Source organism: Hylobates moloch, unplaced genomic scaffold, assembly GCF_009828535.3.
Source record: "Hylobates moloch isolate HMO894 unplaced genomic scaffold, HMol_V3 SCAFFOLD_11, whole genome shotgun sequence".
Lineage (NCBI taxonomy): Eukaryota > Metazoa > Chordata > Mammalia > Primates > Hylobatidae > Hylobates > Hylobates moloch.
Genome location: NW_026652286.1, coordinates 103,576,555 through 103,603,078, shown reverse-complemented (window position 1 = coordinate 103,603,078; position 26,524 = coordinate 103,576,555). Strand labels below are relative to the sequence as shown.

Here is a 26,524-nt window from a genome sequence, read left to right as displayed (position 1 = left end):
TGACCAACACAGCTATGTCAGTCTTAAATGAGGTGGGTGAAGGGGAGGCCTCAACAGCCTTGAACCTCACTTCTGACCATAGCACTTTGAAAAAAATGCAGGAACAGATAAAGAATAACGTTGAACCACTTTCTAGGTTTCCAGCTGAACTCCAGATTTGGTATATCTTCCCCCTCATTTTTGACTCATTTTTGAAAGTAAGACAAAGGGAAAATTTTGACTCATTTTTGAAAGTAAGACAAAGGGAAAATTTTTCATTGAAATAAGAAGAGTTACCAGTCAGTCAGCCATTTCTTGAGCACCAAACACTGCGGGGAATTTTTTTGAAGTACAAGACACAGAACTCTTACAGCTTATAATTTAGTTGAAGAAGTAAAGCTATAAACACCTTAAAAAAGATTCATATTCCAAAGTAATTGTTCCAGAACTACCTGCCAAAGGAGGTCTGTGGAGAAGGAGAGCACTTCCAGCTGTGATGGTCAAGGATTTCATGGAGGAAGTAGGGTTGAAACAGGTCTTGCCAGAAGGGCAGACTTGAGACTTGCTCTTCAGGCAAGGCGAGAAAAGGCCCTTGTTAGTGAGAGAACTATTATGAACAAAGGGCAGATGTAGGAAATCCCCAAGACAGTCATGAGGACTTGAAGACCAGGGGATACGGCTGGGGAGGTAGAGAGAGGAATTTGTATAAAGATCGCTAAGTCCTTAGCTATGAAGTCTGTGTGTACATGCTACCAAGAAGGTTATAATGCTTCCCATCAGAGGAGAGCTAGAAAGATAATAGGTGCAGCATTGCCAGAGGAGAGCTGGGAAGGTATAGGTGCAGGCTTGCCCAGAGACCGAGGCCCTTTTAGTGTTCTCTTCTGTAAAACTGCTTGTACAGTAGATGGCACATAGTGAACACTCCATAAATAACACGATTCTTATTGTTACTCATCTTCAAATTCTGTTATCCCAGGTTGTTGAATTGGCTTGGTTTCCATTGCAAGAGTCAGTGCTGACTTTGTCCGGTTCTGATTGCTCATGTAATTCATGGTATCTTAGTCTGTTTGGGCTGCTATAACAAAATACCATAAACTGAATGGCTTATAAACAACAGAAATTTATTTCTCACAGTTTCTAAAGGCCAGGAGGTTCAAGATCAAGGTACCAGCAGAATTGGTGTCTGGCAAGGGCCCTTTTCCTGGTTCATAGACAGCTGTCTTCTCCCTGTGTCCTCATATGGCAAAAGGGGTGAGAAGTCTCTCTCAGGTTTCTTTTATAAGGGCATTTACCTTTGTCCCCATGACCTAATCACCTCCCCAAAGGCCCCGCCTCCTACTGCCATCACCTTGAGGGTTAGGATTTTGACATACGAATCTGCGGGGGAACATAAACAGTCAGTCCGCTGCCTTGTTATGACCTTTCCTTCAGCTTTATCTAAGCTTTCATCTCTCTTCTACCACAGGTGGCTAGAGGTGCAGGTAGCTAATTTAACAAGTCCACAGCGCTGGGTGCAGTACCTCCGGCTTCTTCAGGAGTCCATCTGGCCTGGTGGAGTTTTGCCTAAGTTTCCACGGCCTGTAAGGACCCAAGAGCAGAAACTGGCTGCTGAGAAACAGGCTTTGCAGAGCCTGATGGGAGTCCTCCCAGGTAATTGGACCAATGAGATCAATTATACCAATCACATTTCCCTTCCATTCTGCTTTGCCACCATTACCCCTGCACCTTTTCCTGTTTGTAAAAGGGCCCTGAATGTGGCTAGATTCAAAACTCTGTTGACCCATCATTTCCCAGGCTAATAGGAAAATGAACAGGGCTGCAATTCTTTTATCCATTGCTCAGCTGATGCCAAGGGAATGGAAAGGAACTCTACGGCTGCACCCTAAATACTAGGTGACAATCCTGCAGATATTTAGGTTAATAACTTTCTCTCTACCTGCTGGCAGGTCTGGGGAAGCTCTGCCTGCAGGGACAGGTCTCAGAGCCATTTCCAGGAGATGAAGACTTCAGATTCTCTGCCAGTTCATAGCATTTTGGGACCAAGGAAGAAAATCACATGTCTCACAGAAAGTCCAACTTAATAAATTGCAGCCATTGAGTATGGTACATGGCCTTTAGCAATAAGTAAAAACAAAATCTGAGAAGGTTGTTTTTCCTTGCATTGTGTTTTTAGAGGGCCAGGAAGGCAGTTTGTTGCCTATGGCTGTGACAACCAGGAAACAGTTGTGAACTTAGCTCTGGACAATCAGTTTTATTTACCCTTATCATTATAACTCTGTTTGCCAACCTAAACTGTTACATTGGAAGGAGTACCTGCATTTGAGTGACAGGTTACAAAATAATTTTTGAAGCCCATTCTTATGTAGGCACCTAACTTGAGAAACGTATTTTTCTCAGGTTTTTCCTGTTTTGTGAGGATTTTAGCTTGGCTGTGTGGTTTAGAGGTATGCCCGAAATACCTAACCTATGTCAAAACGGCAGAGATCCTGGGGAGAGACTGTCCTTAGAATCTAAAACTTCAGTGATAACACACAAATTCCATCTGTTTTTTCCTCCTCAGATCTCGTAGTAGAAATTCTTGGGGTGAACAAATGCCAGCTGAGCTGGGGTCTAGTCTTGGAGTCACTACAACAACCCCTCATCAACAGGTAAGTGGAAAAATGTTATTCCAACATCAGCATAGTTAAAGCCATCTCTGGTCTCAGAGGTATCCAAGGTTTCTGAGTGAAAAGCCCACATTCCAAAGAAGAGCATTGTAGTCTTTCCTTGCTCTGGGCACTGACTACAGAGTTTGATGTCCAGATCCACACACTAAGTAAAATCCACACCATCAGGCTTCTGAGCAGGTCATCACGTGCTAGGAAATCACTCTTGGACCAACCACCATTTGTGTTTGGAAGAACTCTATGCAGGCCCCCACACGAGCTGCTGAAAATGACCTCTTCTCCTCCAGGCTTGTTCAGCATACTTGCTCAGTGCTCTTGCCAACATCTGCCAGCCCCTGTGAATGCTCCAAGAGCGTACCCTGGCCTGTGTATCACAGACCATGTAAAGATGTTCACCATGAGCCCCTGGCCTTATAGCAAAGCTGTGATTCATGTCAGGACCAGGAGTTGTCTTTGCTTCATATCAGGTAGACAAGACAGTAAGGTTGGAATTTCATAAAGGGACCAGAAATGCTGGGTGAAGAGTCCTAGAATAATCCAGAAGAGGTAGATTCCATCCCTTGGGCTGTTACTCTTCTGGAAGTATTGAGTAATCTTGCACTCAAACCCTACCCCAAAGTAGACTGTGTTTATTAACTTCCTCAAGGATCCTGGCTTTGCCTCACTGCCTGTAATGCAGCCTATAAATTTAAGGTAATTATGAGAAACAGCAGTAGTCAGGAGCTCTGAAAGTGTCTAGTAACCTGACATCTCAAGGATTTGTTATCACAGTTCTTCAGAGCAGTGCTAATATAACTATGTAAAGAGAAATGGAATTTTATAAAACTTAGTCTTGAATAAAACTGGTCTTATATAAAAACTATTCTTGCCTTTATTAGGGTCAGAGGCTTTATTAGTTTAAAAAACATTAATTTCATGGCAGAGGTTTCATCAGGCTATTGAAGTTTAGGGTATCGGTGATGGGGGAGGAGAAAATAAATGTCATAAACAGGATCTTGTGTTTCCTGACTGAGCCAGACCCTAAGTTTTTTGTCCATTTGTTTCAGGCATTTGATTTACTGCCTTGGGGACATCATCCTGGAATCCTTGGACCTCAGTGCCTCTGTGGAGGAGTCTGCTGCTACCACCTCTGCCTCAGATACCCCAGGCAACTCCAAGAGAATGGGTGTCTCCTCCTAGCTGGTTATTCACGCCTTCTTCCCAGGTCAGGGAAGTAGAGTTACTCGGCCACCAGAGACCAGTCAGGAAGCCCGTGCTCTCTTGACGTAGGCTACAGCTAAGAAGGCCTAGGTTCTCGGTGGCTCACTTGTCTCCCACTTCTGCTCCATTTGTAGCAGGTGACAGGGGTCTATGTGTCCCAGTTGCATGCACATTTATTTCCATGTTCCTTTTGTGATGTTGGGATTGTTGCTGGTGAGTAGATCCTGTTTCCTTTGGGAAAAGAAGCTGTGAGGTAGAGGAATGAGCCCCTTTTGCTTCTCCTTTTGCCATCCTCCCTGAGATTGTTTGCCAGAATCCTGGCCCTGTGCACACATGTGCTTAATCCACCAGCACACAAGCTCTGGGTAGAACAGGAAAAAAACTGTGGCCAGATTTCCTTGGAGGAGAAAACAACCTTCTGAGCTCTCTGTTCCTACCCGGAAACTAAAGATTCATTCAGGGCCATTCTCAAAAACCAGACTCCTGGGTCTAATCTAGTTTCCCAACAGTTCCAGAAGAAGAAGGAGGGAAGAAAATTTTTCAAGGAACTTCTTGCTCACGTGTTGCTGTTTCCCAACACATCAGCCTTATGGAAGATGTCATGAGGCTGCTTCCCTGGGAGGCTACACTTTCCTTTCCAGAAGACTTCAAAGCTGACTGCCAAAGCTTCTGGTAAATCCACCCCACCCTTCACACCCTTTCCTGAAAGGCATTTGCACCACACATTTTATTTATTGGCTTTGCTCCCAACCCCCTGCCCTAGAGCAATTGAGTTTTTGAATTTTTGACCCTCTATCTTCAGCAAAATTGCATGACAGGCTGCATATTCAGCCTCAGTTTTTCTAATGTAAAGCACTTGCCTCCTGTCTTAAGAATGCACAAAGAGTAGGACTAGCAAGCCGGTGGGGGGGGGGGGGGGGGGTGAAATCTCCCTTCATAAGTCTTTGACAGAGAACTTTTATTATTCTGAACAGAGAAGATTAGCAAACTTAACAACAATATCTTATTTCCCGTTCCTTATGGTTATAATCAGTCTTTTAACGACACCAGCATGAAGGCAAAGGTGTTTGTCAGACTGCAACATCTATTAGAAAGGCAAAGCAATTGGGAATTGCTGGAGAATGATAAATCAGGAGGAATTGCTGGTAGAAAGGGATGCAGACAGTCACAGGGAAGTGCTGTATATTAAATGTATGTGAATAGCTGGCAAAAAGCTGTCAAGGATGTCACTGGGAGCCCTTTGGCTTCACACTCGCCTGTTAGCGCCTTGCTTTCGCTGGATTACCAGAGCCTACCACTTGGAGGAAGGTCTTGGAGTTAGACTGATGAGAAGACAATGGAGTTAGACTGATGAGAAGACACTTGTCAAAAACAAGTGTCAAAGTTCTCTTAGATTCTGAAGTAGGTGATGAGCACATAATTAAAGTGGTTTGTGGAAGAAAGTTGTAAAATCTTTTTACTTTTTTGCCCCTCTGGAGGCTTTTAACCCTAAATTGTGTCTGATGTATTCGGGAAGCTTAGGTGTGCAATTCTTGCCCAAAGGCAAGGATTTAAATAAGATGTCTCATGGCCCCTTCTAGCCTTAGAAGTTGACCATTACAGTGACTTTATGGCTCCAAAGTTCTTGAAGCATCTCCAGCCCTAGACTTTGACAAGAAAAGGTAGCTCAGCACCTCTACCTTCCGTGAGTACCTGCAGGAGTCCAGCCAATGTGTTCGAGTTGATCATTAAGCTCCTTCAGTTAGGGCTAAGATCTTATTCTCAATGGGCATAGGGGGACAGCCTTATTTTATGCCACTTTTCTCTCCCCATACCTTCCCCTCATGTGTGCTTAGCCACCTGTGTTGCTTTGAATCTGCTGCCAGTTCTGGCTCAAATGTGGCACAAAATCAGTACATCAGACACACCATGAAATCCCTGTGGCTATAAATTCTAAGGAATCTTTTGACACTTCCAGCCCAAAGAACTTATTTTTATTTCATATTATATAAGAGTCCCCACCTCTACTCCATGTACCCCAAAAAGATAAGCTGTCCTCAGATCCCCCTTCTACCCAGGAGGGAAATAATGGATATTGCCAAGGGAACAATCAAAACTCATCTGGCTTTGAAAATGACCTGCCAAGTTTGGGTAGCAGGTTCAGACAACAAGAGAGTAACAATTGGTAGAGGGCCACAGGTATCTGGAAAAGATACTCCCAGCTGACAGGGTGATAAAAGGCCGGGAAGAATTGGGCCTGTGCTAATCCAGGAAGGTTTTTTGTTTGCTTGTTTTTTGTATTTACTCGTGACTAAATTTTATTCATTTAAGTCAGAGTTTTGATATTTGAAATAAGACTACTTCTCCTTCTCCTAACATCTATAAAAAAGATGAGGCAGGGATGCTGTGTTCTTTCTGTCAAATTCTAAATGTGATCTTTGCCATTGCTTATTTGAATTCAAGAAAGCTGTACTTTTTCATCACATATAACTCACAGTTTCATTTTTGCATTTTTGGATTAGACTTAATAAAACCTAAATGGAAAATAAATTCCTAAATCTGAGCCTAGGAGCACATATAAATTTTATTTTTTTTATTATACTTTAAGTTCTAGGGTACATGTGCACAATGTGCAGGTTTGTTGCATATGTATACATGTGCCATGTTGGTGTGCTGCACCCATTAACTCGTCATTTACATTAGGTGTTTCTCCAAATGCTATCTCTTCCCCCTCCCCCACCCCACGACAGGCTCCAGTGTGTGATGTTCCCCTACCTGTGTCCAAGTGTTCTCATTGTTCAATTCCCACCTATCAGTGACAGCATGTATAAATTTTAAAATCAATATAAGCTACTCCAATTTCCATTTTGGAAATTTCCAGTTTACAAGGTGATTTTTATTGTTGTAAAGAAACACATAATGTGAGATATACCCTCTTAAGTGTACAGTACATTATTTATTTATTTATTTATTTTGAGACAGTACATTTAACTAGAAGCAGCACAGTGTTTTGTAGCAGACTGCTACAAGTTTTTCATCTTGCATAACTAAAAGTTTATACCCATTGAACAGCAACTCCTCATTTCCCCTCCCACCAGCCTCTGTCAATCACTATTCTACTTTCTGCTTCTGTGAGTTTGACTACTTTGAATGCCTCATATAAGTGGAATCATGCAGTGTTTGTCCTTCTTTGACTGGCTTATTTCACTTAGCATGATGTCCTCCAGGTTCATCCATGTTACAGCATGTGACAGAATTTTCTTTTTAAGGCTGAAAACATTCCTTTGTATGGCTATGCCACATTTTCTTTGTTCATTCATTGAGGGACATTTAGGTTGGCTCCACGCCTTGATTATGAGAATAATGCTGCAGTGAACATGGGAATATGACTATTTCTTCGAGGCCCTGCTTTTAATTATTTTAGATAAATACCCAGAAGTAGGATTGCTGGATCATATATTGTTGTTTTTAATTCTTTGAAGACCTTCATACTGTTTTCCATAGTGACTAGACCATTTTACATTCCCACCAACAATGTACAAGGGTTCCAGTTTCTCCACATCCTCTCCAACACTTGTAATGTTTTGTTTTTTTCATAATGGCATCTTAAAAGGTATTAGGTGATATTAATATCTCGTGGTTTTGATTTGCATCGCCTAGAACATTTTTGAGTCTTCCTGCGTCCTACACCCAGGTCATTCATTTCCAGCTACTGCTCTTCCTTTGCTCATAGCACCCAACACCAGTTGTTAGGTCCTGGATGAAGTAAAAATATGTGTAACTAACTATGGTCCCTGGCTATATGAATCAGGATGCTCTGGACAAGAATTAAATTATGAGGAAAATTTATTTTCTTTCATAACATTAGTACGTGAGTAGGTAAGCCCAGGAGTTTGGTGATTCAGCAACTCTGAGACCTCTTAAGGGGCCTGAATTCTTTCCATCTTTCTTCCTTGCCATTCTAATTAGGTCAGCTATGCTCTCAGACTGCCTGCCTTCCTGCTGCTGCAGTTTCAGGCATCACACCCAGAGATAAAATTCATAAAAGAACAGGAGCATCTCTTCTGTGTTTTCTTCTAAGGAATGATGGAACCATTTCCCAGAAGTCCTTCAAGAATCCTCTTCTAGGCCGGGCACAGCGGCTCACACCTATAACCTCAGCACTTTGGGAGGCCAAGGTTGGGGGATTGTTTGAGGCCAGGAGTTTAAGACCAGCCTGGAACATAGCAAGACCCTGTCTCTACAAAAAATATAAAAAATGAGTGGGGCGTGGTGGCTTTCGCCGGTGGTTCCACCTACTAGGGAGGCTGAGGCAGGAGGATCACTTGAGCCCAGGAATTTGAGGCTGCAGTGAGCTATGATCACACCACTGCATTCTAGCCTAAGTGACAGAGACCCCAAATCAAAATGAAATAAAATAAAAAACCTCTTGTGACTCATTAGCTAGAACCACCCACCTCATGCCAATCCACTGACACTGAGAATGGCATTGTGATTGGCTTTCACTAGTATTTTCCCCCAGAGATGAGGTCATCTTCCATGAAGGTCAGATGTCTACAGAAATAATTGATGTTAGCAAGGAAGAAGCAGAGAATGGATATTGATAGACAATGTCTGCTCTAGGGATGGGTCATTCTGCCAACATTCAGCAAATCCCCTGTCTACTCTCAAAATGCCTGGTGCCTGGTACCAGCTAATAGTTAACATTTTCTGAGAGCATTACTTAAAGTCTTTACATATCTTCACTTATTTAACCCACAAATCAACCCTTAAAGGTAGGTTCTGATGTAGTGGGTTGGTGCAAAAGTAATTGGAGTTTTGCCATTTTAATGCAATTACTTTTGCACCAATCTAATACATCCCCATTTTATAGGTGGGGAACATGAGGCACAGAGTGGTTCTGTCTTACCCACGGTCATTTGCAAGGGAGTGGCAGAGCCTAGATACAAATCATGTCAGTCTGCCTCTGAGCCTACATGTATATCCACTATACTGAACTGCCCTTCTACCTTACAAAGCAGAACAAGACCAGGTTCTCACTTTTAAGGAGTCTACAGTCTAGTATAGGAGCCAGCAAACTTTCTCTGTAAAGGTCTGGAGACTAAATATTAGGTTTTGCAGCAGTATGGTCTCTGTTGTAACTACTCAGCTTTTCCATTGTAGTGTAAAAACAGTTGTAGACAATTCATAAACAAGTGTGGCTGTGTTCCAATAAAACTTGATTTACAAAAATAGGCAGCTGGCCGGATTTGTCCCATGAGTCAGTTTGTGGACCTGTGGTCTAGTGAGTTAGAATACTGCTTACCAAATTTTAATGTGTGTGTGATTCATGTGGGATCGGGTTAAAATGCAAATTTTGATTCAATAGGTCCGGAGTGAGGCCTAGTAAAAGTGTAAGTGCTATGCTCTAAAAATCTTGACAGCATGATTATCACACTCCTCTGCTGTTTGAGGGGCAGGGAGCATTTGGAGATGCCTTGTTTCAGGAACCCATTCAGCCAAGCTGTCCTGGCAAGCCGTACCTCCCACAGCCCCCTCCACACCGGCTGTTTGTCCAATCTCACTTGGCACTGGAGCAAGATGTGTTTTCCCAGGATGAGGAAAGGAAGGTCAGCCCACACTGCTGGATGTGGAAGGGGATGGGAACCAGGGAAAGAATGGTAACTGGGGAGAAAGGGAAACCATGATACTTTTGTAGTCGAAGGCCTAACTGGGCGCGCTCTCCCATAACTTGGCCCCTCTGCTTCCTTTCCACTGGGAGTGCCAGAAATCACAGGGCAGCAGTCGCTCACCCTGCCTTTGTAGACAAGAAAATGAAACCATCGAAGGGTGAATTTCAGCTAGCATATTGCCATCACTCTTTTATGGTATAAAGGATGAGAGAGGCGGTGAGGGAGACATTGTCCCAAACGTGATGTCCACATCTTAAGACTTACCTGATATTTCTTATTGCACAAAGACAACATTGACTGGTTTAAGAGAAAAAGGAAATCCAGAAGAATGTTTTAATTGTCAAGCGTGAAACAAGTGAAAATCATCAGAATCTTTTTCCTTCAGTGACTTGGTAGCAACAGTGTGTAAAGCCAAGGCCACTGTGAAGTGGTGGGGGAAATTTGGGCACCCGCAGTCACCTTGGCAGACACACTATGCTATTTTCAGACTTGCGGAGCCTTTGCAGTGCCTCCCTGTCATCCTCACCTGTCTCTGCTGAAAGTCCATTTTAACTCTGCTTTCTTGGAGGCAGAAACAAGCATGTGACAGGATGCAGAGAATTACTCCTGGCTTTGATGTCTCTTCAACAGCTTGACGAAACCTGGTTTCTCCACCTGTCTTCACTTCTCCAAGCCTTACCTGCAAGCACTTCCATGAAAGCCCCCAGCACACCATCTCTGGGATGCGGAAGCTTAGGAGGGAAGAATTAAAAAAACAAAACGAAGGTAACAGTAATCAAGATCCAAACTTAGAAAACATTTCTTGAAGTGACATTATCTGCTCCTTTTAACCCAATCCCTTTGTCACCAGTCAGTGTTTGTTTAGGAAGTGTAAGCTAATTTTAATATTAAAGTGTTGTAGTGATTAAGAAGGTAAGTTTGTGAATAATGTATGAATCATCCACACTTTTGTCTTTTTTCCCACCTTATGTTCCATGTTACTGCTGCACCCTGTTATAAGCAAAGGAGAGTTGGCTGTGATTACTTCCAGAAACTTTGATTAACCCATGAGAGTAAAGACCTAGCTAGATAGACACAGAAGCCCCTGATTGCAGACCAAAGGACTCAAATGTCGACAGAAGCAATGACTTGTTTATAGTGTGTTGAACTGGATTTGGTGACCTGTGAGCATAGGTAATCAGCCCTTTTGCCCGCGCCCCTGGGTGAAGAATCATCCTGCTCCTGTAACTATCAAAAAGATTAACCATGAAGGTTGATATGAAATATCTGCGTTTCATAACTTGACACTAAGGAGAATAGACCTTATTAAGGGAGGAAAAACACTTTTGGAGTTTACCTCCTTTACACATGCTGCTTGCATGGGATCCAAATTCAGTGAGCTGACAGCAGGCCAGTTCCTTGCCACTTTATGCAGTTGTGTTTAAAGTTTACCCTCTGTTATCTATAAATGCAAGTGGCTTTTTCAAGAAGAGCGAGGGCAGCTTTCATTAAGGACTCATGCATCTCTAGGAGAATCACATAGGCTTAGTTGGCAGTAGAGCATTTTCTTGGGGACAGAATGTATTATAGATGGTTTAGGCAGGAGGTTAGACGAGAAACTTCCACAAAAATCTAGGGATTTTTTATTCTGCCCAAACCACATGTTCCTTCCTGCTTTCATTTTTTTGTTCTTGTTCTTCCTTCTACGTGGTAGATTACCTTCTCTCCTCCAGCTGGGCAAGTAGGCTACCTCTGCCCGTAAGGACCAATTCAAGTTCCCTTTTCAAGAAGCACTGTCTGATTGCACCAGCCCAAACTCTTCCCACTTTCTTTTCAGTTATCTACACTGCCTGTCTAGTCAATGTGCATGTATATGAAGTCCTCAGTAAGACGTTATAATTCTTCAAGGGCAGTGAACATGTCTTTTATCTTTTTTAGTCCTATTATGTCCTTATGCCCCCTAACTATATGTATATACCTAGTGCATGATAGGTACAAAATAAATATTAAAGTTTACTTAATTAAAGATTGTTTATTTAAGAGGCAAAATTTGTGAATAAGTCTGGATCTTGATACTGTTACTTTCATTTTGTCGATTCCTTTCTCCCAACCTTCCACATCCCAGAGATAGTGTGCTGGTGACTTTTATGGAAAGGCTTGCAGGTAAGGCTTGAAGGGTGAAGATATGTGGAGAAACCACCGTAAACCTCTTTGAAATTAACCACTTATTCCAGTGGAGGGCACTGGCTAATCTGTACCAGACCTGCCCCAGACAGCTTTGTACGTCTTGCGTGTGGGTGGGAACCCAAAAAGTTTCCTTTTCGGTGGATCTGTTTGGGTGAGGTAAAGAAATCTGTTGCTCAAATGTTTTCATCAGCGGCTACCCCCTGTTCAGGTGTGTACCCTGCATCCATGTGGGTTTGCGGATGGCATATGACATTTGCAGCACCAGAGCTCATTGCCACAGATCAAAGGGAAGTAAGTGTGCATATGCGGATGCAGCGGGAATACCTGCGGTCGTCCTGCTGAAGAGCAGGGTTATATACCTCCTTTTAGTAATCTGGAGAGGACTGAGGCAAGAGCTTGTATTGAAACACAAGCAAGCTCCACGTATGGTTTTGGACATGGAAGAAAGAGTACTGTTGGGGTGGAATGACCTAAGTTTTTAATAGGATTAGGATTTCTGTGGATTTTTCCCAAGTGATAGAAATTTTCTTCATCTAGCAGGGAGCCTCACCCAATTGCTTCTCTATGTTCATTTCTGAAACTCCTTTGTTAAAACTAAATAGCAACCGAGAAGAAACTTTCTTCAAAAAACTCTTCATATCTGTCATTTCTCCTGTTCTTATGGAACTTCAAAATTGCTTTTTCTTTATCCCTTTTTTTTTCTATATCAGCTCATCAGTCTTTGTGGGTGACTTGGCTACCCCACTAATCTAATTGCCTTTTTGATAGTTAAATCAATATGGACATCAACTTAAGGCTATATGTGAACCTTAAATGCATGATATTCCCTATACTTGATTCCCCAATTGATATTCTATGAGGAAAGTTGGCCAGATATTCCCTTCTGTGAAGTCAGAATAACCCCCGACCCTAAGAATAAACATTTTGACCAATTCTTTATATGTTGCAAACTATTCACACAACTAGAAAGTTTAGCCATTCACATCTCTTCCCCTGATTTTAAGTCCCAGACTCTGAGACTCAGAAAGTTTAGTGACTTGTTGAGCTTTCTGTGGAAAATCTGTTGTAAAAACAGTTCAGATATTGGAAAATATAAAATAGCCCCTAGAGATCCCAATAAAGCTTCCTCTCCCCAGATCCCTCTACAAGTTTATCCTCGAAAAACTTTCTGAAAACTGATGAGAAAAATATATACTGAGTAATTAATGCTCAAATGGGAAAGATGATATGTAAAAGCAAAAACCTGTTAATGGCATCTGTTCATATAGTTCCATGTGCCTTTTTACTTAACTGCACTGATAGGCAATGTAATGAAGAAGTTTCCTTTTAAAACATAAAACGTAATTAAACAGAGTTTATCTTAAATTGGCTGGACCCACACAGCTTGACTGAGACATACACAGCTGTCTTCATTTTGAATGACCTACACTAGTCAAGCTTCTTTCTAACCTGCCCTTAGGGTTTGCCTGTTGGTCTGTCTTCCCCACTGGGCTGTTAATCCCTTGGAGGCAGATTGTCTTGTTTCCCAGAGTTTTCCCAGCATATACCATGGCAGACAATTTTCTCCTTATCTGTTCTGACTCGTAAGCCCCAGCTAGTGCCTCCATCCTCGGGTGCATAGCCTAGTGACAGGCATGTAACAGACTTTGCCTACCAGCAGTTGCTGATCCATAAGCGAAGTTGGCAACCTTCTTGTGGTGGTGAGTAACATGTTTCTTTCCTCCTGATAGGCTTGGAATCCTCATCCCCATCTGGCAATTTTCTTTCCATCTTTCCTACACTCGTGATGGAGGCCACACCCCTCACAACCCCCTTGACTAAACCAGATGACAGCAAGAATGCCTAGTTCCAAGTGAGCAAGGGTGAAGCCTTAGGCCCTTGTCTCCTCCAGACCTCCTCTCTGCTGTAAAAGTATACTGGGCATGGGGTGTGGTCGGGTGTGGGGGGCGGAGGAGTACTTAACCTCAAACTGAGAAAAAGTGGGTCCTGAGCAAGTTTCATAGCGTAGCAGCTTCCATCTGAAATGTGAAGCTTTGAAGTCCTGTTGCTACAGTAACCAGCTAGCTCCTGACTCCAATGCCTGTCTAATCTAAGGTGGAAATGTCCCAGAAACAGACCCCAGGCTGGCAGCTCTTAACTATGACCCATCTCATAAGCACATATCCAGCTGTAGCCTCTTGGTTGCTGGGGTGAAGGGGCCTCTGTATCGCCACAGGAAAAAAATCTGATGAATTCCAGGCTCAAAAAGGGTGTTGCTTTTTTTTCCACTAACAGACTCTGCAACCCAGTCCCTGGTGAAAGGGCTCCGCACCCACCCGTTTTGTGTGTATAATGCTGAGCTAAAGTGGGAAGGAGCAGTAACACCAAAGGAGGCTAATTCTCTTCCTGTCAGTAGGAGAGAGTCTCTGCCCCCAGTGTGTGAAAAGGGAAGGCCTGAGAAGTGAAAAATCAGCCTTCTGGAAGCACCTTCTTACCACAAGAAAACAGGTGATTCTTACTATCTTTGAGACTCATCCAGATTGTGTCTGTTTAACTCTTCGGGCAATATGAAGGCAGAGGTGGAGCCATTTCAAAGAAGAGATTTTTTAAAAAATCATTTTGTTCTTTGGAATTGTCACAGGATTATGATGTAGATTCTCATAAAAATTTAACTCACCCCAAACCCACCCAAAAGAAAGGCAGTGAAATGGGGAGGAACACACATTTGCCTGGCATCAGAAGAGCTGCCTTGTAGTCGTGGGTTCTGGTGATCTTGGACCAATCTCTTCACTTCCCTGGACCTCAGTTTCTTCCATACACAGAAGTTGAACTGGATCATAGAAAAGATGCTGTCCAGCTTGGTAATATCTGATAGGGAGCAGAAGCTGTCTCTTAGCACATGGCCAGATTCTGGAACAACGATGATGGTCTCCATGTGTGTCCTAAAAATGCGTCTCATCTCAGTAGAGATTTTCTTCCACCTCATTGGGGTCTCAATTTAAGGAAGGAAGAAAGGAAAGAAACCTTGAGATTCTCTTCTTGAAAGGAATATGCTTCACTTTCTCTAGGCTTCTAGGATAAAAACTTCCTATCCTTCATTTTTCCTCTTTAAACCTGCCCAAATCAAGTTGACTAAAGATACCATACAGATATGAAAAAGAAGCCACATCCTTAAATTTTCATGGAGTCCAAGAGCCTGCTCACTGCCAGTTAGCCTTTCCCAGGACGGTGGTGGCACTGATCATCCAAGTCACACTTTTATGTTCATGTCCCAGAGCGTTTCCCATCAGCCATCTCATTTCATCTTTTCATCATTCCTCTGAGGAATAGACTTCACACATGTATAGGACTTTCTATATCACAAAGTATTTCATATCCAATGTCTTATTTAGATCTTGACAATCACTGTTTAAGGTAATTTGGCAAGTTATTAATACTCATGTCCTCATTTTACTGAAGAGGAAACTGAAATGCAGCGAGCTTGTCTTTTGCCCAGGATCACTCACCCAGTTTATTGGGAGGCAGCAGCACAGAGATTAAGAACACGGGCTATGCCGACAACCAACCAGGTAGAATCCCAGCTCTGTCAGTAGTTAGCTCTCTGGCCTTAGGAAAGTGATTTCACACCTCTGTAGCTTAGTTTCCTTGTCCATTAAATGCTCATAAGAATAGTGCTTTCCTCACAGAGATTGGGTGGGCAAGGGAGCTAAATGAGCTAATATATTTAAGAACAACCTCTAGCACACAGTGCATAATAAATGTCATTATTATTAGCAAAGCCAGGACTTGGGTCTTCCAGCTTCTAGCTCTGTGGCATTTTTGCTGCCCTACACCAGGACTATCCTTCATATACAGGTGTGAACCTAAAGCCTTCAGTGTTTCAATGAAAAGTTCACCCAAGTTCTTTCTGTTCAGTAAGTCTAGAGCTAAGGGCTCCTGGCACTCTGTTCAGTCCTTTTGCTGGTAAACCACGCTGCCCTCCGTTGCTCTGGGCAGAATATCAAACCTTCTTATGTTTTTAAAATTTATAAATCAAGCACTCTTATTTAGTATTACTGACAGCCTGAAGGCAGACTTTCCCACTCCTCTGGGGAAGAGGGTCTTCTAATCTGCCATCTTAAGGAGGTAAAGGGGCTTGATTGGGTAACTCATTGCAATGGGCACGTATTTATTACTGTCTCCCGGCCTTTTCTCATGCTGTTTGTCCGCTGGAATTACCACTAGTGCCAGGCCATTTGAATATTTGACCATTTGTCTTAGAGTTCTCTGAATACAAATCTTGTTTCTCATACCTTTATTGTGTACTTTTTAAGAAGGAAGACTGTTGTATGTTCGTATGTACTCTCTCCTGCACATAAAAAATGCTTAGTAAATAGATATACAAATGTTTCTTGATTCATAAATTGATTGACTGGTGAACTAATAGTCACCTCTAAGTGGTTAACAGTTGTCTCTTCCCACCTCTTAGTTGCAAGTTTCAGATGATCAAAGAATGCCTAGGTGGCATTCAACAGTATAGTGCCTCAGTAAAGGTAGAAGTTTTAGGAGTTGTATTTGCAAGAGTGGAAGAAGTTCTCCCTGCATCCACAGGAGGTCATTTGCTACAAAGCCTCAGAACCTGGCCTCTGCCCTGTCAGCCTGCATGCTCTGTGCAAGGAAAAACAGGCCTGAGCCAGGCCTTACCCTGTCACCCAAAGTCCACTCCATGTAGTATGCCCGAAGCAAACATGACCTTGTTCTACAGTTAAAAACAAATGAAAGTCGTCTGCCGGGGTCACTTGGTAATAAAGTCCTGCGACAGAAGGGGCTCTGCTTAAAGGGCAGCTCAGATCCAGGCGTTAAAATAACCTAAATGGTGTCGTTTTCTGATCAAATTCCTTTCCCTGTCGGGTTTGTGATTTTTGAGCCTGAGAATGTCCCTCGCGGCTCAGGTTTCTCTGCTGTCACACTGATCTCAGGCCTGGAATGCAAGCACTGGCCACTGAGGTCTGATGTAACTATGTCACAATCCCAAAATGGAGAGACATTATCTCATAGATGGTGCAGCAGGCGGGCACCAGTGTGCGGCTGGCAGGCACGGCTGAGAATGCAGTCCTGGGCATATTCCACATCCACAGTTCTCAGTGGACACAGGGTCTGCTGCCCCAGGCTCCAAGCCGTGCTCCAGTAAGTTGGGGTCCTGCACATCTTCATACTCAGGAGTAGGGACAGGAAAACACAGGCTGGGATGGAGATGGGCTCACTCCTGGGCCAGTCAGGTTGGCTTTCAGAAAGATGATTTCTGGTCACAAGGCCCTTGAGCACCTGGAGGACTTAGGCAGAGTGCAGAGAGCAGCCATTCACACGAGAGAAGACTCCACCCTGGAGGCAGCGCTAAGCAGCCATCCTTCCTTAACTGGGCCTCTGGGGCAGGTGGGGCCTAGTGGCCTGTGAGGTAAACAGCCCTTTCAGCACTTAGAGAATGAGGCCTCAAGGGGAAACCATTAACCCTTTCCTAGAGTAATAGCATCAAAGTCCTAACCATGTTGATCATGAAATCTCATTTGAATTCAGAGGAGCGCCTTCTTATCCAGCCTTGAGGAATCAGGCCACATCCTTCCTCCTTGGTTAGCTTCTTCACACCCCTTATTTCCCATGGCTCTGCTGTGAGATGCTTTTGTTCCAACCAAGCCATTGCCGGTGAGGCCATGCCCACTTCTGCCGACTCCCTCTGTTCACTCCTTCCTTGCCTGAACAGTCTGCCTCTCAGTTTGCCTGGTCCTTTCCTCAAGGTCCACATTAAACTCCCCTTGCTCGCCCAGGCATCTCTGAGTGCCCAAGTCCCCATCTCTGGAGCTCCTTCAGAACTAGTGTCTGCACCATGCATTGGATGCTTGGCACACGCCTCCTTCCACCGTCAGCTCCTTCTCTTGTGTGGATGAGTGCATGTCCCTTAGCAGTGTCCTCTAGCACAGACTGTGTTTTATCTCTGGGTACTCCCAGGGCCTAGCAGTGAGCCTTGCACACAACACTGACTCTTGAGAATGCTCTTAAACTCTAAAGCCATCTTAGAATCAAAACCTAAGACCACATCCAGGAATACAGCCTCGTTCCCCCTGTCTCCCAGTGTCCTTACACACCAAGCACATGCCTGAATATGAGGCCTTCTCATTTGCTCTTTCCTCTAACTGGCATGGTTCACTCCCCTACTCCACTGTCTCTGTACAAATGACACCTTCTCAGGCTTTCCTGACCACCATGTCTAAAAAATAGCATTCCTTATCCCATAATCCATATTCTGCTGATTTTTCTTCATAGCACTTACTATTGATTTATATTCTTTTATTATACTATATTACATTACACTACATTTGTTTTAATTGACAAAATTGTATGGATTTATTGAGTACAGCATAATATTTTGATATATGTTTACATTGTGGAATGACTAAATCAAGCTATTTAACATATGTCTTATCTCATATGATTTTTGGTGGTGAGAACACTTAAAATATACTCTGAGCAATGTTCAAATATACAATATATTGTTGACTGTAATCACCATGTTGTACAACAGATCTCTTGAACTTCTTCCTCCTAACTGAAATTTTATGTCCTTTGACCAACATCTCCCCAGTCCTCCAACCCTTCAGCCTGTTAGCCACTATTTTACTCCGTGTTTCTATGAATTCAGCTCTTTAGAGTTCCCATGTAAGTGAGACCATGTGGTGTTTGTCTTTCTGTGCCTGGCTTACGTCACTTCCGGTTACATTATATATGTTTAAATCTTTCATTGTGTGTGGCTCTCATAAGAATGCAGGCCCCGTGAGGGCCAGGACGTCGCTTTATTTACGGCTCACCCTACAGCTCCGCCCTCAGCAGTGTGAGGAATATCGTAGGTGCTCACTGTTGGTTGAATGAGTGGATAGGCGAATGAATGAGCAAATGAATATTTTTCTGTAAAGCAAGGACCACTCTGTGTGATAATGTGACGTGCAGCCCACCATGGGATGATATAAGGCTTCTTTTCACAGAACCAAAGAGCATTTGAACTATAAAGGTCCTTGAAAGTAGGTCACCATCCCAATTGTACAGAGTAGGAAACTGAGTCCCAGAGAGGGAAAACAGATGGAAATGAACACTTGGAAAGTTAATGTCTTTGATTTTTAATACTTCTTCCTAGAGCGTAGTCCGATGTAACAGTTCATCTGGCGAGATTCTGAGTTACCAGTTTTTTATGGGTTTTGCGTTAGAATAATTTTATAATAATCAAAAGCAAATGAGAACAAGGCCAATAGCATAAAATTTCACTCCTTCACACTCCCAAGTGTTTTTCGAGGCATTACGGAAAAGGAAGCATCTATACTGGTTGGTCTAGCATCCCTTCAGTAGCTTAGATCTGCAGAAATACTGTTGGAACACCGTTTCTTTATTCTTCCCATCCTTTCTGTGTTAGGCCAAACCCTGAGGACTGTCTGCCTTGGAATAGAGAGGAAATCCAAACATATGTGCAAAGTTGAGCTGCACTTTCAGCCCCAGGTCTTCAATGGGCCTTCTCCACGGGCACCTGTGAAATGACAGCAGGGTCGTTGCAGGTGGAGGGATCCCACTCAGTGCACCCCTGGGAATGGCTCAGCCGCACTGTGGGTGTAAGCATTAATCACACAACAGCCATTCTACATATTCCTTTTTTATTCTCCAGAGAGTGCCAGGAAAAGTCCTGCCCATATCAAAAGTCTTCTCTTGCAGCTGGGCGTTGAGGGTGATTGCCCCTCTCTCTCCTTGTAAGATTATGTTTGACAGCAATGAAAACCAACGGTTTAACAGCAATAATCTCTTGGCAGGACAGATTGATATGAGCCTTGTCCCAAAACAAAGTAATCCTTTCAGGGAAGTGTATTTCAAGTTGAGCTCACGTTCCCAAGATGCTGAGATTCTTATGTAGCTGACACCGGAGCCGAGGCTGAGCCCCAGCCAGGGATATCCAACGATTGCCAGTAACACCACGGAACTGAGTGAAGATTCAGGGGCTGAGTGTGTTCCTGAGTGCTTCAAACCGGGGGACCTGGAAACCAGCAGACTCCTGGGGAAAGGCTGTCAACTCCAGCCTGCTCTTGCTAAATGGCCTTGTTAGTGACTTCAGCCCTAGCGGTGAGGCATGTGGGTCAGAATAACATTCCCTTTATTTTCCCTTCACCTCTTTTTCTCCACGGTTCCTTTTCATAACGTCTTTATTTGCTGCCTAGAGGAGCTTTCTGGACATTTTGTCTCCAGGGAGCATGACATGTCCCCTGTGCCTCACCTCATATGCCTCTGATCTTCTACGCCAAGGTGGCTGTAAAGGCTTGCTTTCTAGGCTGGCTTTCCCTGCACAGGCCCACTGAACCGCTCAAACCTCAAAGGTGGAAGTGCCCAGCGGGCCTCATGGTCGGTCAGCTGGGGATAACGGAGTCATTTCCGCAGCCCAACTTCTGAAATTCCACAAGAGGGCGCCCAAGGTCTCCCAGGTCCGGCCACACCCGGTGGCCTTGAGGCCGGAAGGTGGCGCTGTTGTTTTAGCCATCAAGAAAGGCAAGGCTGGGGACACCGCATCCCTGGGTGCGGAGGGCGATGCCTAGAGACGATGCTGTGCCTGTGGCGGCCAAACAGTGCCACCCGCTCCGGGAAACAAAGCCAAGCGCCGGACGCTGGGTATGGGAGAGAAGAGCCACCGTGACTCCACGGAGGGCTCTAGGGGAGGAGCCAGCGTCCTCCGGCTCCGGTTCCCACTGCACTGCTGCTTTGCCAGGAGGCCTTGAAGAAAGTCATTCATTCTCCCCCAGAGCTTCCTAGGCCTTCCATGTGTTCAACGGAAATTCACAAATTCTCTAGTAGCAGGTGAGCTTCGGATTCAGGAATGAAAAAGACAAAGCCCTGTCCTGGGTGAATTCATTATCCATGGAAAGGGGAGGCAAGCGCATCATCACAAAGTCACCGTGTGGGGAGGGACGTGGAGGCACAGAGGTGCACACAGAAGCCCCCAGAAGGACTTCTCCCAGCCTGGGGAAGCCGGGCGGGCAGGGGTGGGCCAGCGAAGCCTTCCTGGTGATTCTAGGCAGTCTTAAAAGGTGTTAGGAGTCGCCTTGGGAAAGATTAGGAAAGGGCAGTGTAGGCCAAGGGACAGCCGCAGCAGAGGCCGCACGGCAGTGCTGGCATGTGGGTGGGCGGTGGTAAGGAAGGCAGTGGATAAGGATGCAGGGTGCAGATGGGCTGGGTTGCAGGCTGGGCCCCCATGGCCCTCAATAGGTTTTGTGGTCAATATGCTTTGTGGAGTTACAACAAGCAATGGTGGCCCTAACACATATATTCATTTATAGGTCCATAAATCTGCATTCATAGAGATAAATGAGTAATCCCCAGGGTGAAGGAGAACTGGAAGAGACACTGGAGCCAGGTCCACCCTTGGCCAGGTTTTACCTTTACTTGGTGTCATCACTAGGCACTGGTTTTTTTCTCCTTCCCTGACCAAGAAATACGACAAATTCATTATGATATCAACTTGTCATGATCTGAAATTGACGAGCAACCATGTATTTGTTTGGCAAGATAAATACACACATTCTTTACATAAGATTAGTAGCCACCAGTTTCTAAAAGCATATATTGTCATTTATTTGTCAAAACAAAGGTACATGCCCACATGTTATAGATGGGAAAGATGAGGCCCAGAGCTCAGGTGCATGGCTGAGGTCACCCAATTAGTGGATGGTGGTGCTGGCACTTCTGTCTGGGCTGCTTCACCTGGCCACACACTCTCCACTCCATGCAGGCCGCACCTCTCTGGGGCCTAGCAGGGTTTATCACCCAGCTTAGTATCACTAGTACCCTCACTTATTCTGTGAAAGACACTGCACTGTGATCTGTAGGGTCTAAAGCTAGGAGTCCATGTCACATACAGAATGGCACTGCTCACAGAAAGAGAGGACAGATGCTGCACGGCTGGTCTCAGTGTTCATTCCGAACCCCCGCACTCCAGCGTGAGTACCAAATGGTCGTGAGCATTGATGGAGCACACAGTGTACCCTGAGTTCTAAAGATGCAGGACTGTGTCTGAGCTGCCATAACAGAATACCATATCAGGTGGCTGACAAAAAAAAACACACATTTCTCACCGTCCAGACACCAAGGTTCAGTGTCAAATGATGGCCCGTTTCCTCATAGACCCTATCTTCTCACTGTAACCTCACATGTCAGAAGGGACAAACAAGCTCCCTTAGGCCCCTTTTATAAGGGCACTCATCCCATTCATGTGGGCTCTACCCTCAAGACCAAATCACCTCCCAAAGGCTCCACGTCCTAATATCATCACCTTGGTGTTTAGGATTTTAATCTGTAAATTTCGGAGGGAGACAAATGTTCAGACCAAGGATAGGATGGGTTCTCAAATGCACTATTTTATATGATAAGCAACCAGAGCACATGGCTAGAGCAGTAAGATGCTTGTTGGCATTTGTAACTATGTTGCAGGAAGGGCCATCCAAGAGTGTCTATGATTTGGTGCACCCTTAGTTCAAATGGCATCTTTCCCAGATGCTTGGTCTCCAAACAGAAAGCAGCCTGCAGTTTCATGTTTTAAAGTTTCTGCTACAGAGATCCTTTGCCAGTGTATTGAAGTTTGTGGAGAGAATGTTTTTAATCAACAAAATGTACTGAAGTAGTCTGCAAAGTTCCAGGAAGGAATAAAGCCCACCAGTGAGGCAGAGAGAAGTGGAAGTCTAGCAAAGACAAATGAAAGATCCCATGCTCAACTTCACTGGAAAGAAGCTAAATCCAGCAAGAAGACTGTGAAAATACACAGTTCCTGAGGATAGAACAAATGACCAGCTAATGATCCACAGCATAACCTACAAATTAGCCTCAGACTTCCTGAGAGAAGCTAAAGAGACCATGTCTCCAAAGCTTACAATTGCTGGACGACAGTATTAAATCCCAAAGAGGGGAAATAACTTGCTCGAATAGCAATAGCTAACATCAGAGAGGGCTCACAACATGTCAAGGCCTGGTTTCCATGCTCTATGTGGATTAACTCATTTAATTCTCCCAAAGACTGCATGAAGTATGAGGGTCCCCACCCCCATGTACAGATGGAGGAGTTGAGGCTTGGAGAGAGAAGCAATTCACCCCACTTATCCAGTTAGTAAAGGGCAGAGCTGGGATTCAAACCCAGGCAGCCTAGCTCCCAGTGGATCCTTGCAACCACTTTATTTATTGCCAGCTCCAAGTACAGCAGTAAATCAACACTGGAGCCAAGACTAAAACCCTGATAATAACCCAGCTCCTAGTTTCTGTTCTTTCCACCATTTCACTCTTTTCCCTAAATAGGCCCAGAAGACTCTCCCCTCAGAGCAGTGGCCCTTGCTGGTCGCTCTGTGGATGCTCCTCTCTTAGATTGGCACAGAGCCTGCCTCTTCTATTGCTTTTCTGACCACCCCGAACAAAATAGCAACACCCTCCCACTCTCTGTAACCCTGGCATGTCTACCCCCTGCTCTGCTTCATTCATTGATAACCATATCACCACCTACTATACTATTACTATATTTACTTTCTTTTTTTGGTTTAATGTCTTCTACTAAAATGCACGCTTCACAAAGAGAAGCATCTTTGCCTTCCTCCACGCTAATATCTCCAGTGCCTGGCACATATAAACATTTGGTAAACATTTGATGAATAACTGAATGAATAAACAAATAGGCAAATCATAAATAAATAAATTGCATGCGCAAAGCAAAGAACTCAGGCACTCTGTGCCATGCGTCAAAAGTCCTACCTGATAGCTTGTTACTGAGATGCTACCCAAACATCCAAATCCAGTTCAAATTCTACCTCCTTCAGAAAACTTCCCAAATCTTTCCACTAACTGAGTTACTGGCTGAGAGTTGAGTCACTCCAGGAATTTCTATTAAGCTGTAGAAACTTCTGAAAGGGAGGACGTTATATATCAATTACCAGCAATTAACGCTTTTGAATATATTAAACAATACACGTACAACATTTTATAGATAACAGATCTGAACTAAAATACAGCTGGCATAGAGTGGCACAAAGAACGTGCCAGTCATAGTGCTAGCTACTGTGCACGCTGTACTAATTACCAAATATTCCCAGCTTTGTGCCTTCCTGGCACCTGTGAGAATTGTACTTCCCAGACTCTTCCTGGTTGAGTGATACCATGTGACCAGTTCTAGCCAATCAGACAGAGCAAACCTACTACCCACTTAAAAGTGCTAATGAGACATCCTTCAGAGCTCTCTTTTCCTTTTGGCTCAACCAACCAGTAACCTTCAAAAAAGTGGTTCCGGGGCTGCTCACTCAGCTCGAGTCCCTGAAGACCCCCATGTCTCCAGTCTTATCCCAGCTGAACTGCACAGCAATCTTTTGAGGTAATCTGTGCTATCATTGTTCTACAGATAAAGGAAAGGGCTCTGAGATAAAAAAATGATATGCCCAAGTCACACAGGTAGTAAGCAACAGCCAGGAGTGGAGGACAGGTCTGATGCTAGAACCTGTAACTTTTACCTACTTGTACACTCTCTCCCACTCTTACAGAATAAAAATAAGGAATACAACAATAGGAATATCAGCTGTTTCCTGGAAAACAGAAGCTTTGTTTGGGCACCACAGCTTTGGGCTGTTGGGGGTTAAAAAGAGTCAATGGGACACTGGGATCATGAGAAATAATTATAAAAGCTGGTGGTGTAAGGGAGGAAGTGCCACTGACAACATTCTCCCAGTTTGTATTTTTGCTTGTTGGAGAGTTATAATCCTTGGTCTTTGGTAGACAAAAACTACGTGATTATCTCAATAGATGCAGAAAAGGCCTTCAACACAATTCAACATCCCTTCATGCTAAAAACTCTCAATAAACTAGGTATTGATGGAATGTATCTCAAAATAATAAGAGATGTTTATGACAAACCCACAGCCAATATCATATTGAATGGGCAAAAACTGAAGCATTCCCTTTGAAAACTGGCACAAGACAGGGATGCCCTCTCTCACCACTCCTATTCAACATAGTGTTGGAAGTTCTGGCCAGGGCAGTCAGGCAAGAGAAAGAAATAAAGCGTATTCAATTAGACAAAGAGGAAGTCAAATTGTCCCTGTTTGCAGATGACATGATTTTATATTTAGAAAACCCCATCGTTTCAGCCCAAAATCCCCTTAAGCTGATAAGCAACTTCAGCAAAGTCTCAGGATACAAAATCAATGTGCAAAAATCACAAGCATTCTGACACACCAACAACAGACAAACAGAGAGCCAAATCATGAGTGAACTCCCATTCACAATTGCTACAAAGAGAATAAAATGCCTAGGAATCCAACTTACACGGGATATGAAGGACCTCTTCAAGGAGAACTACAAACCACTGCTCAACGAAATAAAAGAGGACACAAACAAATGGAAGAACATTCCATGCTCATGGATAGGAAGAATTAATATTGTGAAAATGGCCATACTTCCCAAGGTAATTTATAGATTACCCCATCAAGTTAACAATGAGTTAATTCACAGAATTGGAAAAAACTACTTTAAAGTTCATATGGAACCAAAAAAGAGCCCACATTGCCAAGACAATCCTAAGCAAAAAGAACAAAGCTGCAGGCATTGTGCTACCTGACTTCAAACCATACTACAAGGCTACAGTAACCAAAACAGCATGGTACTGGTACCAAAACAGAGATATAGACCAATGGAACAGAACAGAGGCCTCAGAAATAACACCACACATCTACAACCATCTGATCTTTGATAAACCTAACAAAAACAAGAAATGGGGAAAGGATTCCCTATTTAATAAATGGTGCTGGGAAAACTGACTAGCCATATGTAAAAAGCTGAAACTGGATCCTTCCCTTACACCTTATACAAAAATTAATTCAAGATGGATTAAAGACTTAAATGTTAGACCTAAAACCATAAAAACCCTAGAAGAAAACCTAGGCAATACCATTCAGGACATAGGCATGGGCAAGGACTTCATGACTAAAACACCAAAAGCAACGGCAACAAAAGCCAAAATAGACAAATGGGTTATAACTAAAGAGCTTCTGAACAGCAAAAGAAACTACCATCAGAGTGAACAGGCAACCTACAGAATGAGAGAAAATTTTTGCAATCTACCCATCTGACAAAGGGCTAATATCCCGAATCTACAAAGAACTTAAACAAATTTACAAGAAAAAAATCAAACAACCCCATCAAAAAGTGGGCAAAGGACATGAACAGATACTTCTCAAAAGAAGACATTTATGCAGCCAACAGACACATGAAAAAAATGCTCATCATCACTGGTCATCAGAGAAATGCAAATCAAAACCACAGTGAGATAACATCTCACACCAATTAGAATGGCGATCATTAAAAAGCCAGGAAACAACAGGTGCTGGAGAGGATGTGGAGAAATAGGAACATTTTTACACTATTGGTGGGAGTGTAAACTAGTTCAACCGTTGTGGAAGACAGTGTGGTGATTCCTCAAGGATCTAGAACTAGAAATACCATTTGACCCAGCAATCCCATTACTGGGTATATACCCAAAGGATTATAAATCAGGCTAGTATAAAGACACATGCACATGTATGTTTATTGCGGCACTATTCACAATAGCAAAGACTTGGAACCAACCCAAATGTCCATTAATGATAGACTGGATTAAGAAAATGTGGCACATATACACCATGGAATACTATGCAGCCATGAAAAAGGATGAGTTTATGTCCTTTGTAGGGACATGGATGAAGCTGGAAACCATCATTCTCAGCAAACTATCACAAGGACAGAAAACCAAACACTGCATGTTCTCACTCATAGGTGGGAACTGAACAATGAGAACACTTGGACACAGGAAGGGGAACATCACAC

The 26,524-nt window shown here is 43.6% G+C and overlaps 1 protein-coding gene across 16 annotated transcripts in view; it reads left to right on the top strand.

The window, feature by feature from the left end:
• SNX19 (sorting nexin 19) overlaps positions 1-26,524 on the top strand; it is a 72,866-nt gene that overhangs the window by 34,931 nt on the left and 11,411 nt on the right. For 2 of the 16 annotated variants that reach the window (XR_009215470.1, XR_009215471.1), the window contains exons 9-12: positions 1,445-1,629; positions 2,540-2,627; positions 3,692-4,517; positions 10,127-10,261. Coding sequence is in view for 3 of the 16 variants with exons in the window: in XM_058446201.1 (XP_058302184.1) it covers positions 1,445-1,629; positions 2,540-2,627; positions 3,692-3,824 (406 nt within the window). In the remaining 13 variants the exon portion in view is untranslated. The other 14 variants (XR_009215469.1, XR_009215468.1, XR_009215474.1 and 11 more) reach the window with 14 other exon arrangements.